Source organism: Agrilus planipennis, unplaced genomic scaffold, assembly GCF_000699045.2.
Source record: "Agrilus planipennis isolate EAB-ADULT unplaced genomic scaffold, Apla_2.0 scaffold146, whole genome shotgun sequence".
NCBI classification, from domain to species: Eukaryota; Metazoa; Arthropoda; class Insecta; order Coleoptera; family Buprestidae; genus Agrilus; species Agrilus planipennis.
In genome coordinates, this window is record NW_020438977.1 from 504,798 (window position 1) to 524,598 (window position 19,801).

Here is a 19,801-nt window from a genome sequence, read left to right on the forward strand (position 1 = left end):
ATGCCGTAAGGATCATATTTTATAGCTGAATTATGGTACCTTGGCGAATTCTAAAACGAATGTAGCATCAAGCTGACTGGCGAGGAACGACTAAAGAACCGTCAAGCTGACACTACACATAGCGTCTCGAAATAAAAATACCTTACAATCGTATTGTAAAGACTATAATTTATTACTAAGTTGTTGCTGTGTGATGAAACTTTTATCCATTTTGTCGCATGTGAAGTCTCATGTCGTTCAATATAAAACGATTGGAGGATTTCAAGCCGGCTCTACAAGAATATCCTAATATCATTATCATAAGTTTTAAATCAACTGAAGATGAAAATTAGGTTTAATTTTAACGCAATTTCGTAATTGTTATATAATAAAAGTAACAAAAAATTACGATTGAAATTGCTCATCAAAATATTAAATGACTAAGAATGCCAAAGGTGCAGCTAAAGAAATATTCATATAAATAAAACTGAAACAGAAACTACAAAGAAATATTTTTTGAAAAGTGAGGACGAAATAAAGTACGGTCCTTACGGGATTTTACTAACAATAAGATATTTACATTTCGACATATTATGCTTCTCATAGTGCCACCTAATATTTTTTTATTTATATTTCGAAGAGCTTATACTTCGTATACTACCACCTTGATGCTAGGCAGTATTTCATCTATTTGTCAGTAACCGGGTAGGACGATACATTTTTGGATTTGGTAACAAATTAACGAATATTTATCGATCAATTATAGTGTCTTTTAGAAAAAAAAATATAATAACTTTGTTGTATTAACTTGATATGCGTTCACCGTGCTACTTAATCGACAACATCATTTTCATTACAAAAGCTAATACATCAAGTTATAAAAACTTCCGATAATAAATCTTCATTGAGTAGAATGCACAAAAGAATAGACAATGCTGCATTCGACATTCACAAAAACCATCTGCTGGAAAGTAACAATTAATGTAGTTATGTCAATTCATAACAGTGATCTAAAAATTTTGTTATTTCATATCTCAGTTTCACAGAAATCTATTGAAATTATTGCATGATATTACCAATACACGTAATGAGAAGTATATGGATTTACATAAAAACTATTATGACAACATTAACTTGTTGATTTCCATACTAGTATGGGGTTTTGTCTTCAAAAACTACAACTCACTTCAAGCGGTTAAAGTATGCCCCTTCCTTTTACCTGGATACGCCGCCCTGTGACAAATTTTTTAATTTTATTTTACCTTCGTTGAAACTAGGAGTATTTCTGTTTTGCTCACACCTAATGTGTGTTCTTTCTATTAGTGCAGCTTTCTTCAAGGTCACGACTCTAGCCGTTTGAAATGAGTTGTAATAACATTCGATGTAGTTTTTGTGTAAATTTGAAAACAGGAAAACCTCCGTTAACCCCGATTTTTCGTAATTTTAGTTTGTGACTTCGTAACCGAACGTGCACCTTTGTGAGACAATATGAAACATTAAATTGCCAAATCCTAGGTCTACATCAATTATTTTTTTTTATTATAAATGCTTGTAATAAACGGACAGACACTTACATGACCTTAAAAGGCTTACAGTAAAAGTTTCTTTTTAACTTATTATTAGCTTCTTAAACTAGTTTATTTAATAATTCACAAGGAATAAGAAATGTATATCTATTTTACTTAATCATAAAATTCAATATGTACTGGGTCAAAAGCTTTGATATTTTAAAAAGAAAGAAATCATAAGTAGGTATTACGTGTGAATCATTTCATTATATAAATTTACATAAAAATGTTTTCAAACGTTCTTAAAATATAATTTATTCAATTGTGTAAATCTATTTTCACAAATTGCTACATACGTACTTTAAAAATTCGTACCAGATGGTTGATGGATATTTACACGTTTAATAAGAGCGTATTAACGAAATGTTGGTCATCGACTATTGCAACTCTTGTTTACTTTGATGGCATTATTGCCAATTCACTTCGAAAAAAAAAGGGAAGTTTCAACTCGAATGTATTTTTTTGTTAGTATTTATGCGATTTCTCCACCGATTGTGAACCAATTTTATTTATTCTTCAGTTGTATTCACCTACTGTAGCACGAAAACCGCTTCTCGTCTCAATCGCGAGCACGTAATGCCTGTGCTTATTTCGGCGCAAAATTATTTGTTTATAAAAATTGTCACAATTAGCCAAAGGAGTGCATAATGCTCGTGAATATTTCAGCACAAAATTATGTTTGTAAAAATTGTGACAATGAGCCATTCGCTTCACTGAATTTATTTCAAAATGCTATTAGTCAAAATCTTAACGAGCATAACATTTTTTATTGTTCTAAAGTAGAATCTCAAGCTTCTTATAAAATTATAACAATTGAGTTTTTATAAAATAATTCGAAATAGTCTGTATGCTGTCAAAACTGCCGGACGCGGATAGCGATTTCGATCTTTTTGGATCTCATCAGCGCGTCGCAGACAACTCCGACAGAACACAGACCAACTTTTACCAGCGCGTTTTCGAAAATACCACAAATGGCGCGGTAAACGCCATCTGTAGTACGATGCTACATTTTAGGATTACGTATGCTCCAACAAGGTCCATTTAAATTGAGTTCTTAGTTTCTTGAATTTCTTTTTTTTAACTTGTTCAAAAGAAAAAACGATCAGTGTAATAAGTGCATTATTTTAAATAACCGAAACGTAAGTAAATTAAAATAAAAATAATAGAACGAAAAAACTAAAGACCAAAATCAAACCTCCTTGTGAGCTAATGACAATATTGCCCTTCTGTTGGTGGTTGTTTGGCAGATAAAGTTAAAAAAGTTATAAACCATATGGTTATACTAAGTTTCATTTACTTCTACTGTTTTTGTTACACGTACTATAGTCACAGTTACACGAAAATTGATATTAGTGCATAATCTAATCTTTATTAATAAAATACCCGCTAAGGCTAAGTAGTCGACAAGGAAAAGGGGCCCTAACCAGCGCAGGAGTACAACCACAACGGAAAAAAACAATAAAGTACTTAACCGATCAATATTACTTTTGAACAAGAACAACAAAAACAGAAATTATAGAAGCTGTAATCGGAAATTTCATAAACTAAAAAAACAGGTCAATATTAATTTTTTTATAAGAAGTTTGATCTGGAACAATAAAAAAGTTTGATTGAGATAAATATAAACTAATAATTATGTTCTCCCAATTTGGTAAGAAGCGATTTTCGTGTTCCAATAAATTTCACCCGACTTTTTGAAAGTTTGTAGGGGCGGGTGTATCACGAAATGCGATGTTCGTGTTCCAATCCCACATGACTTCGAGCATGTTTAGTTGGCCCAAAACAAATTAGTCCAGTAAAATCTGTCATTTCGAGGACAAGTTTGCGAAAGTTATGCATTTTTTATATAATATGCATGTTTGGTCCACGAATAAAATGATATAAATATTAACCACCAAATGTATAGGTGAAATGTAAATAAAAAAAAAATAATAAAAAGATACTAAGAAAATAGTTTCTTGCATTTTCCTTGAAAATCTAAAAAGATACGAAAAAAAGTTTTAGGTAAAAGTAGTAAAAAAAATAACTATACATAAAAAATGCTAATCTATACTTTTTTAATTGCCATAGATAATGAGGAAATCGTGCGCAAATACTGTGAATTTTTACCCAAATCTTTTAAATGTTATAAACTATTTAATATTTCTTTTGTATTTCTGTAAGCTTTAATTACATAAAAAAATATTTTTTTGCTTCATACTTATACATATTTGTTCTACCTGCACGAACAAGAAAGTTGAAACTTTTCTCTATTTTCTCAAAAATAATCGTACAGTTACACCCCGCATTTTAAAATTTTTTAAAAAGTACTTTATTTTACGGCACAAACATTTTTTCTTCAATACAATTAGCACGTAGTTTATTAATAGCACATATTTCTAATACAAGTTTTGTATGAATTCAAGATTACGAAGTGTATGTTTTTGCACCTTTTTATAGATTCTATAGATTTCGAGAAAACCGGTGATCTGTTGGCGTAAGAATCTATAATCGACTGAAAGAAATATATTATCTACCAGCAAATTGTCAACTTAAAAGCAAATCATCGATATCACGCTAGCAGATTATCCGACTACACAATTAAAACTAATTTATTCACTACAAAATGTTTATTTTTGGGGTTAAGTATGTGATCTTGATACACGTCAAAAATACTTAATATTTTATTGTTTTATTTTTGAGTTTAATATGTACACATATAACCCTCAATAAACTTTATTTTGCAATATAAGCGTCTCAGAAACAATATGTATTGTGGTATTGTTATTGCGAATAAATGCTAACAATACTAAAAGCAAGCAAAAAGAAACACAATATTAGTTCCATCCTATCATAAATCAGAGATTGGTTTTCTTTTTTCAATTTCGGATATAATTTTATCCGTATCCGAAGCACTGTGATGTTTCTTCTTCCTTTTCAACAGAAGACTCATAATATGACATGTTTGATAACAACAATGTATTCACACAAAACAACAGATGATCATCAGTGAGTTGTGACAGTTTAGTCGCAAGTGCGCACAGGTTCACTGCTGTCCGTAGCATTCATTCTACACCGCAACAATTGCGCCGCAAGAAAAATACGACCAATTACGATCATTTAGTCGTATATGCGCGCACTTGCTAGCATTAGTCTGTGTTACATTTTTGAGACAAAAAATTGCAGTGCACGCTAGGCCTTAGTGAGATGTCAATTATACGTTTCAGCGGTAAATACAAATTTGAAACTGGTGTTAACGTCTTTCATGAACTATCGTATAACCTATATCTGCATTCTGACAATTAACTACAAACACAGTAATACTTCAGTGTATTGCAACGATAAATACTTATGCATAAAAGCTGATGTATTTATTCGCTTACAGAAAACTACAAGCTAGTGCCTGCATCAAACAAAATGAATGTATGTATATGTAGATAACCAAATCTTAAAAGAAATGAATATGAACTAAATTCAGAATAAAATGAAAAAGCTTGACCTTTTTATATTTGCTGGCATTTTACATAAATTTAAATAGCTATGACTCCTTCAAAAACCCGGTGGATTCTCATTTGTACAAAAACGTTTGTTCCATTTGACATAAAAAGTTCAGGAACATTTAATGTTTACTTTCTAACCTACCCACTAAAAAAAGAACAAAAATATATGAAGTTTTTGTTGGGTCAAGTTGGATGTTTTTCATTCACTATTATGCCATTTTCTATGATTTATCTTCTTTTACTTCAAATTTCTCAATTCTCAGACTGAACCACCTAGAAACTAAATAGTAAATAAGATTGGTAATTGAGTAGAGATACAAAGTTGGTCCTCGTGGTATTCAGAAAATCTATTTATAAAAATAAATAAAAGAGCGCATTGACTGTTTCGTAAATGTTACTGTCAATAAATTCATCTCAGCTATTCTAAAAATAGTAGCTTCACAAACCTGATAAGAAAAGACAAAAACATATCGAAGCAGAATGAGAAATTCATGATAAAGATGAGCCTTAAACGACATTGTTTGTTTGTTCGTTCCCTGTATTATGTATAATATTCCATTCCCCTTCCTTTTCTCTTTTGTTTCGTTACTGTTACGGTTATTGTTATGGGTATTTGTTGTTGTTGTTCCCAACAGCTCGGAAATGCGTGTAGGTTCCAGCAACGCATATTGATTTTCGCTTTAACAATAGTGGACGCCGGGGAATAAAGGAACAATAGAAACTTGACAAAAGCCGCGGGAATTCACGAACAGGTACGACATACAAGAAGTTATACAGGAGAGAACGTCACCATTAATAACAGAAGAGAATTAGTGTTACTTGTAAAAATATGTCCGCACCATCGAATCGCATGAAAAAAGTTTACACCGATTTCTATTGTTTCGGGACTTAATACATATAAACTGAACCGTAAATGATATTTTCATGTAAATTACACTTGATACATTATTATTTTATTTATCTTATATAAACCAATCAAACGAAAAACAGCGTATTCTCTCTCTTATTAAGTCAGCAATCCATCGACGAGCTATATTACAGTATAGCTCATACTGTACTCCACCACCTGCCCTAAAATATTATATTATGTTAAATAATCCGATTGAAGGCAAGTAGTTTAGTTGTTTCTGTTATTACAAATAGATATACTGAAGTGATAGCACGGAGAAGCAGTTAAATTTACATTTATTACACTCGGCGGAGGACGACGAGGATTCCTCATGAAGAGGAATTCATAAGGGTAAATGTAGCAATTGTTGCAAAATGCGCCAAAGACATTAATGTTACATTATATCTGCCTACACATCATCCTTCAGTTTGTTGTTTTTATATTCACTGCAGTCTGTTTTTCATAATCAATCAAATTTTTCTACATTGTGCACCGTATTTTTACAAATAATACATAAATGATCAATAAAGCTAACCATTCATTTTATTATTACAAAAACTCCTTAATAAAATGTGTAGGTACATGATTTAACTGTATGTTTTTTCAGGGTTACCAACTCAAAATTTTAAGTCCGGAGATCATTCGAATAGGTCTGGAGCGATCCATTTAATAAATATATAAATGCATAAAAAAGCTTATTCTTTTTGGATAGTTAAAAAATAATCAACTAGTAAATTAATTAAATAATTAAATAAATAATTAAATTCGCTAACTCTGTCTAAACTCTAGACAGAGAATTAGTATACTAATTATATTGTAAGTGAAATTGAACAAGAACATTACCAATAAAGGAACAATAAAATTTTGCTTTTCATAAAAACTGAAAAATCCGAAGATTATTTTCTATAAATTCGAGTCCGGAAAAAACTAAATTTTTCTGGAGTCTCCGGACCAAAACTCGAAAGTTAGTAACCCTAGGGATTTTATGCATATAAACCATTGTAAGCATCATGCGCTACATGGCGGACTGAGAATCGTACATGGAGATATATTATATGCAGTCATCGAAGGGCGGCATCATATCTTGTGATATAAAAAAATTCGTACAAATACTTTCAGCCATCTTTTCATTTAAATAATAAAGTAATATAAGTTCAATAAATGCAATTTTAATCTTCTGGTGGATGTGAGTAGGGTTGCCACCTTTTCAGGACAATATAAAAATAAAGTATTTTATTTTTTGTTTTTAAAAACATATTCTTTGTTACGCCTGAAAACCAGTAACAAATTGGTGTCGCTTTTAAACACATTAATAGTCTCTAAACAAGGATAACAAAGATTTAAGTAAACTAAAAGTTCATTTTTAATTAGTTTTAATGAAGCTATATTCAGAGAATACTCTTTCTGCAAATGCTGAAGTGGCCGGAACGGACAGCAAAAGTGACTACTACTTTGAACAGATTTGGGAAATCAGGTTGTTCCGTAAATATGGCTTGCCATTTTTCTGCAGTACGTTTCTTTGAAAGTGATGCTGCTGTTACAAATTTTTTCCTTAATTTGATTCTCAAAAATATTGTATTGTGCAATATTATTGATGTAAAAATACTTTGAATTTCGAATAATTGCTTACAAAATTACGATGTTTACTTATGGCCTTAAATAAAGTATTTTTACGTACTTTATGTGTCTTGTAAAATATAACGTACGCACAGTCGAATTAGAGTACAATACATTATAATAAAGTACGGTACGCTTTGTTGAAGTGTTTTTTGAGCTAGGTTATTAGTTTAGGACAATTTTCAGGAAAGCAGGTGATATTTTCAAAAAATATATGCTACACGTTCACCAAGTTATGCATTTTTGCACGTACGGTATAAAAGGAAATGGGTAATTTTTACATTGAAACTTATAAAAAAAAACTATTTCATTTAAATGCATAAAACGCTAATCGTAAGACTAATTCAATACAAATACCTACATCTGACATTTTAAAATGTATCAGATATTAACCTATCTATAATGAAAGTTTGTTAGATACGAAGTGTACTAGCAAAAGCAGTATTCATTTACGGAAACTACTGAGTCTTAATCAGCAACAACTAAAACAACCTAGAAATAATATAGTATTGTTTTTTAAAGGCATTTTAAAAAAAATATGTACACAATTGTTGAGACCGCAATAGCACAAGAAGAAAGTTTAAATTTGAAATAGTTAAACTTCAGAAATAAGCCAAGTTTCAATTTAATATGTTAAAAATAATTGGATGACGTGGATGGAATTAAAGGAGAAAGAAGGAGAAAGGGAGGGAAGGAAAAGTTCGTATTGTTTCGTACTCGACCGACCGGCGATGTTTACTTGCAACTTTCCCCCAACGTTGCCATACGTACTCTATGTACCTATAGAGGTATCATATCTGGTTAATTCAGACGAACGTACCGAGGTTACTAATTTTTTTAATTTCGTCACCAAAAAGAATAATAAATAATAATTTATTGATTAATTAAGTTTAAAAGTTCTAAAAACAACTCAATAAATAGGTACCTAGAAATTTTACAAAAGGATTATTTCATCATTATTATTCGCAACGTAAATAAAGGTAGGTACCAAGCAGGAAGCTTATGTACATATGTAGGTACTAATTATCCGATAAAAGCCAATCATTGCGATACCTTATCCATTTTTCCAGTTATATTATCATGTGTACAATTTTCCGGCGCAGATTCAAGGGGAAGGGCCCCCCGACTGTAACTTTTCAGACAATTTCATCTACTCGTTTCTCATTAATAAAATGGATACCTATTTCATTTCAAAAATTCATATCTGCAGTTTTAATTATAAGCACATGTTAAGAGAATATTTGCTGAATGTGCTTTGTAGACTTTACGACCCCTACGTGATAATTCGGTCATCTTAAAAACGAAAATAAGTAATAAAGATCCTTATTCGAGACTTACTTAGATCGACAATACACTTAAACTTAAAACTAATATTTTGTGTAAAGAAAATAGCTATAGATTGACTTTTAAAATGCAGTAGGAAGGTTTACAGTATACAAATAATGATAACCTCTCATGTGAGGGTCGGTCAAGTAGCAATGTTGAGGGAGAAAAGGCAGAGCTAGTAACTTTTACAAGCACAAAGCAGTTTAAATTTTAAGGACCTAATTGTTTTCTGAATTCTGCCTGCCTATTTCAGTTGGTCATAATTAATTTTAGATAGCTATTATTATTTACAGATGCCCTCCGGTTTTCATATTACTGTTATTGTTAAAATTTTATTTATATTACGTCGTAAACTACATCGACATAAAAAATAGAGAGCATAATTTTTGTGTCATACGGCAACTACGCTTATATTTTCCACAGTCGCTAATGCGGGTGGTTGATCGATATACGCGATGTTGCCGGATTGGTTGTGTCACGCGGCAACGGCTGCGCTATTGCCACACGCGAAATTTACATAGTCAGCTTTGACCGGGACGTAAAAGAGAAACAACTCGACCCGTTCGCTCGTTGTAGGCAGGCCATGAACGGCTGTAAGTACGAGACCTGTTTCGCATGAGCAGAACAAAATTACGTCCTGGGCAGGCCGTGAACGACTGACAGCCTTTATACAACCGGTCCTGTTTTAGCTAAGCGGAACATCTTTAAAATATACTGTTTCCATTATAGTGTAAGCGTACGTACAGTATGAACACTATTAAGTATAAACGTGTTATTACAGCATGCCGGTGACTTGGCGTGAGCGGCACACGCAAATAGTACGATGGCCACGATTCGTTTATTTATACATACGTGTATGTATACCTACTGACGGGTGTTTTATGTCAGGTGGGCGAACTCGGCAACATTTTGCAGGTCAGGCAGCTTCTGATTACAATTCTGGGAAATTTGTTCGGAAAAGAAACGACTATTTCGCAATTTGTAAGGAAATTTCTCGGCGTTACGTTATCTGAATCTTTTTTACTACCTATCGGTCGAGCACGTAACGAAGTAAAAATAAATATCAGGTGACAGGCGATATTGAAGTAGGTGTTTTATTTTTTTATTTTTTAAAGCGACCTATGGACCGCATTATCTAATGGTGAAGCGAAACTTACAGGATTTAAAAACAAGCAAGACAGTTATGTTACGTGTGTTATTTCAGACATCCGAGATAAACATAAACAGTGAACACTACAATAATTAATGCAAGAAAATAAAAGAAAGAAACCGCTTTCTGTGATAAAACGTCTGCCCTTATAATAAATTATACATAAAGTTCAATGCCAGTATTCTGGAATGGCAAGATAATGAGATCCCTATAATCTACAACCATATGAGAATAATGTACTTTGTTCGATTATCTTGTATTTCGCCTGAATAAAAAAGAACTCGTTCTATGTCAAGTGATATGCATATGAGAATAATACATACAAATCTGTGTAGTGTGACGATCAGTACTTTACATTAGATTTTTCTAATTTTAAGGAATTATTAAGTTCGTCTGGCCTAAACAAAAAGTATAGATACTGTCCTTTTGTATCATACAACTATACATAGTGCATACAGTGTATGATGTACATATATCTGTACATATTATGTATAGATGCAAACCGTTGTGTGTGCCAAAATATTTTCATTCTATTTTTAAATCTTCAATAAACGAAAACAAACTAAAAGCTAAAAAAGTATATTTTTAAAGACGTTTTAATAAGATAAATAAGAATGTTAGGTAAAGTGGACATAACTGTTATAACATTACCAATGAATGTGTGTATGTATGTATCTATATATTAAGCCGAATATATGTAATTGCCTATTGCCTGTACTCAACAATTCATGAAATTAAAAGCAACACACTTACCGATTTCATACGTAATTAATTAAATATTGGAAAATATAAGGTAACCTAGCCTAACCTTATCAGTTATATGTAAGTTAGGTTAGAGTTAACGTACTACTATAAAACTGATAAACCAGGTAAAATCGTGTTTTAATACATGTACCAGGCAATACAGTTTTGCCGATTACATGAAATAGGCAATCATACAAATTAAGCAGCTGGGATTTCGTTCTAAAAACTCAATAGGCTCTGGTGAAGGTAACAAAAAATGCAATTGTAGGTACTAAAGTATGCACATGAAAGGTTTATTTAAGTTCCACATTCCTGTAAGAAACCACCATCACGACAACATTCCGTGACAGTTGTCTTTACCATCTGTAACCTACCTTATGAATTCAGCCTAACCCAATTTTAACCAAACAATGCTTCTATTTGATTTCTTACGACCATAAGGTTACGATGGAAAGTGAATTTTGTCTCTGAATTTTCTGACTCATTATTGTCAATGCTTATCATATAGAACAGGTCTGGTTTTTCTCTTTCATAAATTTAGTAATTCTAGAGCACCCTCGTAACACTCGTAAAGTGCAAATTAATAATGATCAATGTGATTCAGAAAAATTAACTATATTAATTTCTTTTAAATTAAAGGAATATACAATTAGGTAATTTTTCATAACTCAATCTAAAATAGAAAAAATGTAAGGAATAATTTAATTTAGCCTGTTTCTTATCTTCAATAACAATAAATAGGAAGAACAAAGATAACAGAATCAATAACAGGCACATGCACAATTAAATGTATTAAATGCTAATTAAGTGTCCCAATGATAAATTAAAAGCTTTGGGCATTTTTTCAAAAATTACTGTAGTACTGGCTTAAGATTAAGTTAACGAAAAAAAAATATATATAAATGAATATAGTTTTTTTTGGACACAGTAATTAATAAATGTTCATTAAATGCTTTCGAAACCGACTAATTAAGAAGTAAATAAGCTTATTATCTATCCAGTACATAATAGACTTTCTGATGTGGACATACATGGGCCTAAAACCAGCTCTAAGTAAGGAAAACCGCTCTTTCAGTCAAGTACCATTTAAAGGCTCATTAAGGCCTAATTAAATGTCCTACTGAGAAGTTAAAATCTCCGAGAATTTTTGCAAAAGTTACTATTCTGATAGTTTAAGAATAAGTGAGCATCAGGGGAAAAATAGACTAAACAATGCAAATAGCTTTTATGGTCATGTAGTAATTAAATTCTTTTAATATACATTATTTACATGTGTATGTATACCTCATTTGAGTCAAGTACTCCATCATTTCATGTTGCCATTTTACACAAAACTACTCAACCACATCAAACTACGGACATCATAACTTCATGTTTCTTTGCATGTGAGTTAATTTGACTACAGCACCTAATTTGTAGGTACATAACATAATATCAAGTAAATCAGCTTGAAAATTTAATGGATTTGCTCGGATACGAACTCCTCAGTTACAGCAAATATTAAAAAAAAAAAATCGCGAACACTATTGCAAACTAAATTTTGAACAACTGTCTCCGATGTTCGGACACTTTCTTGCCCCATCAACATTTTGTCCAAATCGTCGTCATTTACCTCCTTACTACAAAAATAATAAGGGAATTTAATTCGATACTGTATAACCAAAAACTAAGGAAGTCAGATAAGTCAGGACGGAAAGAGTAGTTCGGATATAAAGCAGAGGATAGCGCAGGGTCGAGCCGCCTTCAGTAAAAAAATCACTTCTATGCTCGCGAACGGTTAATTTAGAAATTCGAAAAAGATTGTTAAAGGTGTTTGGAGCGCGGCGTTGTACGGGTGCAAAACTTGGACGGTGGGTGCTGCGGGAAAGAAGAGGTTGGAAGCGTTCGAAATGTGGTGTTACAGACGAATAATGAGAATACCGTGGATAGAGGTTTGAAATGAAGAGGTATTTGAAAGAATAGGAGTCAATAAGAAATAGGCGAGATAGGTTGGTAGGACACCATCTCAAGCATGAAGGTCTAATCAGAGACATATTAAAGGAAGAAGCGGGAGTTAGGAGGGGTAGAGGTAGACATAGATTAGATTACTGTTCACAAATAGTTAAGGATGCGAGTTGTTCTAGTTTTGGGGAAATGCGAAGATTAGCTCAGGATAGGAAAGAGTGGAGGTGCGTGTTCAAACAGTTTTAGGACTGACAACCTTATGATGATGAACCAAAAACTAACACAGCAGCAATATTTGGTGAATAAAGACAAGGATTTAATTGCCAATGTGTTTGTTTTAAATTCTGCCGATTTTGCTTTTCCTATCTATATACGTTAATGGACGTCCTGCACGTTCATTCTCTGTTAACATACAGTATGCATACATACATACGTATATTGTGTAAATAAAAAGAAATATGAAGCAGATACATATAATAAAAATTGTTTTGTTAAAAGTCATCTACACAAATAATTGTTTAATTTTGTATCAAACAATTCTCGTTTTTATTTTTCAAAACTTCCGACACTTGTTTTCTGCACAGCCATTATTACAATTTTTAGTTGATGCCGAATACTGATTTAGATTGGACACGTCGTTATATATGTACAAATATGTATGTAAATAGGTCTATATATATAGAATACTGGTACGGATTGCAACGACAGGTAGGTAAATATAGAAACAATGGATACTTATGTGTAACGTGAAAAAAATGTTAAGCAACAATAAGTTCATTTATTAGATACAATTGTTTAATATAACACGGCGTATCGGTTAACTCAAGGTCTATCAATAATAAAAGATTATTTAGAAAATTAACACGACATACTCAGGTACGTATTACTCATATAATGGATTTATTACTGTACCATGCATACAACCTGTTCATTACAAACAAAACTTTCAGAAAACAACTTAATTTTATCACCAGATTTGCTTATTTAATCACGGCAATTCAAACTTTGGAACTACCTGTAGGTAACGCAAAACGCTCAGCGAATATAGAAATTACACGTTTCTTTTGATATTTTTTCTTTTTATGTGACACCTACTTTTCTGAAAATTGCCCTAAACTAATCGAAGTATTAAAATCTTTTGAACAAAGCGTAACACTCCTTAAAAACCTGAAAATGCATTCATTGGATTTATTCACTTAATTATTATGAAAAAATTTTCCTGTATGACGTACGTTCATAAAATACGTCACTTAGAATTTCACCTTTTTGAATTCCTCCCTTCCTCTTCGCACTTTTAGCAACACCCCTAACAAATATGATGTCACAAAAACAAGCCCACCCCCCTACAAACGATTTGTTAATTCTACACGAATTTTTCTCTACGAGAGGTGGTCCTTTGAAAAAATATGTTTTGGCATTTCCTTAGACACCCTTCCCCTTGTCATACCTCATCACAGCAAGGCCTACTTATTTGCGAACGTATTTTATGAACGGACCGTATATAAAACGTTTTATTAACGTTTTTTAAATATTTCTGAACTTCCAATGGTATAAAAGTTCGTTACCGTGGCATTCTATGATTTGAGAATTGTTTGGAACCAAAATTTAAATATTTGATGGTTGGTTTAAGCTTAGGCTAAAACTAAAGCACTTTCCCTGTCTAATCACTTACATTTTTTCGTTAACTAATAAATTAATGTTATTAAATTACAACTTGTTTTATTGTACCAGTTCCTACAACTTAAAAACAAATAAAAACTTTGGATTTAATATTTTTGTCGTGAATAATTTTCTTTTTTTATTTTAAAATTTGTCAAAAAACAAAATAAAACAGCTCCAGAATTCTGTTGGGACTTTGTAAATATTTTTTTATCTTCTTACTATGGATTTTTTTATTCATTAAATAGCACATGTGTTCCTGAATGTGACAATAATTAAAAAATAATATATTTATAACCTGACGAAAAGCTGAAATGTTTCGTTCTGCAATGGGCAAGCTCCGTTCAAAAATCTGATTGAACAATTATGACTCATTGTCAATCAAACTATAATTCTACGCTTACGTGTTTTTACGGAGACGGTTGAAACGAACTGATGTTTATAAATACTAAAAACGTTGGTACGTTATATCGAATGCGATTACTATAATTAATTAATTAATTAGAACTTTACTATCGGTACAAAGGTTAGGAATTGTAACAAATTAAAGTTCACAAAACAAAATAGGTAGGTTTAAAACCTTACTTTTAACTTAAATTCTCTTCACATGAAAATCATCCATTGTACACTACAAATGAAATTTTAATTTTAGTTTTTAGTTGCCTGCTATGGTTATTGGAAGTTCTAAGTTTACAGTATATTAGGATCGATACGAAAAATAGAAATATGTATGCATGTATTTAGATGAATGTTATTTTTTTGCCCAAAATTTATTATTAAAGCTAAAATGATAATCGGTCTAATCTTGAGTTGTTATTTTACCCTCGATCCAGTATATAGTCCAAACGTCTTTAACTCAAACCTCATGAATACAACCCATTATGTTAGAGTAAAGGAATCGTCACACCTTTAATTAATATTTCGAAGATAAAACTTTTATTTGCAGAACTGCAGTTACGTCCACTGCTAATAACCCTCAAAATCTAGTTAAAAAACTTCATTATCAGACTATACATACTGTATGCAGGTACTTTGTTCGTGTTGTTTTCTTCTACTGTAATCTTATGATTCGCAGTGAATGGTAATGGTTCCGCATAAAAATTTCAGTCATTGATTATCGCTAATTAATTATAGGAGAAATTCAAATTGAAGAGACAATTTATAATGTCAAGCCCGCACTCGAATATCGAGAAAATTTCGAGTTAGAGAAATGGAGAAAGGTAAATTAGAAAATAAAATAGTTCATTGTTTAAATACTTCGTCGGTAAAAAAAATATTTTACACAACAGATGGTAGATAATATTCAGTAAAAAAAACAATTTAATATTTTTAGGCTTTTCGACATCTGATATTATAAAATTTACGTTAGCTCAGCTTTTATGTTACTTAGACTTGGTATAGATAAAAATTAAAAATACTTGTGTGCGGTGCATTTATCCATTTTCGCCATTGTCGATTCAGTTTTACGCTTTCCAAAAAATATGATCATTGTACATAAAACGAATAGTACACAATTAGAAATGTAATTCTTACACATAGTTTTACATGCGAATTTCGAATGAAGGAATACAAATATACATAAAAAGTTAAATATATCTTAACAAGACAAACATAAAAATTCAGTCGTTTAATTTTGGTTTCGAATAACTTTCGAATGCCTCTTCTTGAAATGTAATTAAAAATAGATTTTTGTAGCAAATTTGTTAACGAAATCATTTGTCGTTTTCTATAAATCTTACAGTTAGACAGGTTTTGAGGATTAAAAATGTGAATGACAAAGTAACTTTTTTCAAATCATTTTTAATCTTTTCGGTATTCGATATTGTTGTTATATTCAGCCAATTAGTTATCAAAAGGTGATACGTTACAATTTATCAATATAGCAAGTGTTGATTGAATTGCAAATCAACCTTAAGAACAAAAATTGATAAATACCGGTTAGGACGATTTCATAATAACATACAAGATAATTTTAGCTAGCCTTTGATAATACCTATAACATTGTACAATCAATTTATTACACACAGTAACAGCCACATGCATTAGGTGGATAAGTAAAGGTAGAAAAAACACTTGACATACAGACAGACAAAAAAAGAAGATAATTTAGGGGATCTAAGACAGCGAAGAAAGAACTTACATAAGTTGAGGAAGAAGAAGTATCTTCAAAATCCTTGCATATTAACGTCTGAAACAAAATCTATGGAAGTTTTTTGCGTTTTGAAGAACACTATATATGTAATTATTAAAATCAATTTTTTAATTAAGAATTACCTTTTTATGCATGTAACTGTAAGTATAACGAAAGTTTATAGACATACATATATAAAATAAAAGTATGAGCATACAGCATCCACCAATACAAACTACTGCGTTTATCAATTTTTTATTACGCTGTGACTAAGTATCCGCGGGCGGAATTACCTATTAATATTAGAAAAAAGTCCATTGTAGGGCGGCATTAATGTCACTACGTTGAAATTCTGCTGATATTTTCATCGTTTACGTAAACGGTGAGAATTTCATCTTTGATTTGGGTAAATTCCATTGAAATTCGGAAATTTGCGCAAGCGCGGCCTTTGATTGTATCTCTATTGGTAATTATGGTACACTAAATCCGTATTTTGTTGGTATTTAATGGTATATTAACATGTGACCCAATCCGTAAGGTTTTCGAAATGCACAAAAAAAAACAATAATATAATCACAATACTTTGACATGTTAAGAGAACGACTTTAAGGCACTCAATAATTTGTTGTACATAAAATAAGACTAACAAGATGGTGTATTTCAAGTACAACTCATGATATGAACGACATCGTGGTTTTTTTCCTGAGCTGACGTAGACATATGTATAATATATACAAATAATTTTGCTGCTTATCTATAGGTGCAGTAAGATATACAATGAAGTGTTTTTTGCTCAATGTGAAAAGCAACTGTAACGTTATGCAATTCCTGTAACAGGAGTAAATTTCCCATAAACAAAATAGCAGCAACTTAATTATGCTATTTTACATCGTAGTTGCTTTGCTTTAAGATTACAATAAATTTTGTTGGTTTGCTTGTAAAACAGATAAATTACGTTTTGAGATCGGCAGTGTACTTACTTTAGCCACGTAATATAATTTTATTGCTAAATTGTTGCTGTAATTAAAATTCGGAATCAATTTTGTTGCTTAGCTTTTGAATCAATATTTATTAACTTCAAAAGTTACATACGAGAAATTTGAAGCTACAAATTCGATAGTGCTACATACTATTATTGCTAATTTGTTGCATGGTCATAAAATTGCAATCGTATTAGTTGCTATGTTGATTTCTACCTAAATCTCACAGAAAGGTGTAGACACCTTGCATTTCGAAAACATTACATTCAGGAGGTGATATATACCATTAAAGAGAGACAAATAACGAATTTTATTATATTTAGTATACTAGAGGTGATAGTGATATGATGTAATGGTAGCTTAATCACTGTATTTAAAAAACGGTCGGAGCCACAAATCCAGTTTTTTTGGTAACGAATTAACAACAAAATAAAACAAATAATGGTACTGTTTATTTTGTGGGGTTATGGTGTGACTAAGTTTATAGACATAAACAAAAGTATTACTCGATTAATTCATTCATTAAAAAAAATAATAAATTGAATAAAAAATTAATAAACATTATAAATCACGAAAAAAAGCAACAGCATCGGCTGAGCATAGAGATCGGGGCCTACCTGCGTATGTACCGAATACGACGCTAGTCTACCACATACGAGGGTGGATTGATAAGTTTCCGGCCTGACCAAGAAAAACAAGGTTTTTAAAAATTTTTTTTTTTATTTCTCAACATAATCTCCTCCAAGGCTGATACATTTCTCATAGCGGTGTTCCAGTCTATTAATGCCATCTCTATAGACTGATTCGTCAAGCTCCTCAAAATAACCATTTACAGCTTCGATTACTTCTTCATTGTCCGCAAATCTCTTACCGCCAAGCCATTTTTTGAGATTAGGGAACAGAAAATAGTCACTCGGGGCTAGGTCTGGAGAGTAAGGAGGGTGCGGCATCAATTCAAACTTTAGATCGTTGATTTTAGCCGTCGCAACGATTGACGTGTGCGCTGGTGCGTTATCGTGATGAAACAAGATTTTTTTCTTCGCCAGATGAGGTTGTTTAATTTTCACCTCGTGGCTCAAACGTTGCAATAAGTCTGCGTAGTATTGACCAGTGATAGTATTACCCTTTGCAAGGTAATCAATGTATATAATACCTCTTGCATCCCCAAAAACAGTAGCCATAACCTTGTTCGCCGATAAAATTGTTTTTGCCTTCTTTGGAGTTGGTTCCCCTGGTCCAATCCACTGTTTAGACTGTTCTTTGGTTTCAGGAGTGTAGTGGTGGACCCACGTTTCGTCAACGGTTACGAATCGACGCAAAAATTCGCTTGGATTACGCTTATACAATGACAAATTTGCGGTAGAAATGTTTTTTCGAATCAATTTTTGGTCGACTGTTAGCAAACGCGGCACCCATCTTGCACAGAGCTTTTCCATATGCAAATGTTGGTGCAAAATATGTTGCACACGTTCATATGACATCTTACAGGTCTCAGCTATCTCACGCACTTTCAATCTGCGGTCTCCCAGCACTATTTGATGAATTTTTTCGATCATATCTGGAGTTGTGACCTCAACGGGGCGTCCTGAGCGAGGCCCATCAGAGGTGCTCACACGACCCTTTTTAAACTCGGAAACCCACTGCTTAACGGTTGAATATGACGGGGAGGATGTCCCCAGTGTTGAGTCCATCTCTTTTTTAATTTCCTTCGGCGTTAACCCCTTCAAATAAAAGTATTTGATGACAGCACGATTTTCCTGCTTTTCCATTTTTACGAAAACCACAGAGGCGTCTTGTTCAGCGTGCTGTCAAACCTACACTAGCAAGGAGATCGGGCTGAAACTATAGCTACAAGCTATCCAAGGATGGTACTATAGAATGTCACCTCAAGGTAGGCCTAGTGGCGTCATCTCTTGGTTAGGCCGGAAACTTATCAATCCACCCTCGTAAACCACGCCAGTAGATCACATATTCAACCCCGCATTAATCATGTGAGTAACATTTAGCTAATTTATAGTAAATTCGTACTAAATCTCAAGAAATCGGGTGATCACGTACATTCGTTTCAGCCGATCTGGGGCTCATCATATTTTGTAGCTAAATTGTAACGAAAAATCCAATTTTGTAGAGCCTACTGATTCCGGAAAATCAGATAATCTACTGTGAGCTTGATATCTAGTATGCTAGCAGATCACATATTCGTCGTATTATTGATCAATTGATTAAAATCGCCTCAACCCTGAACGGGCTCACACTGGATCATCCGATTTTCTGAGATAAATAGGCTCTACAAAATAAACATTGTTACTACAAATTAACTATGAAGAATGATACA

General features: G+C 32.2%; 1 protein-coding gene across 4 annotated transcripts in view; it reads right to left on the reverse strand.

Annotated features, from left to right (window-relative positions):
- The window catches only part of LOC108737702 (protein split ends), a 96,749-nt gene that overhangs the window by 53,817 nt on the left and 23,131 nt on the right, over nucleotides 1-19,801 (reverse strand). Inside the window, exon 2 of one of the 4 annotated variants that reach the window (XM_025975487.1) lies at nucleotides 16,496-16,543. The exons of the other annotated variants lie outside the window; for them this stretch is intronic. Within the exon in view, the coding sequence (XP_025831272.1) occupies nucleotides 16,496-16,497 (2 nt within the window). The 5' untranslated portion in view covers nucleotides 16,498-16,543. The remainder of the gene's footprint in view (nucleotides 1-16,495; nucleotides 16,544-19,801) is intronic. 4 annotated transcript variants of the gene reach the window in all.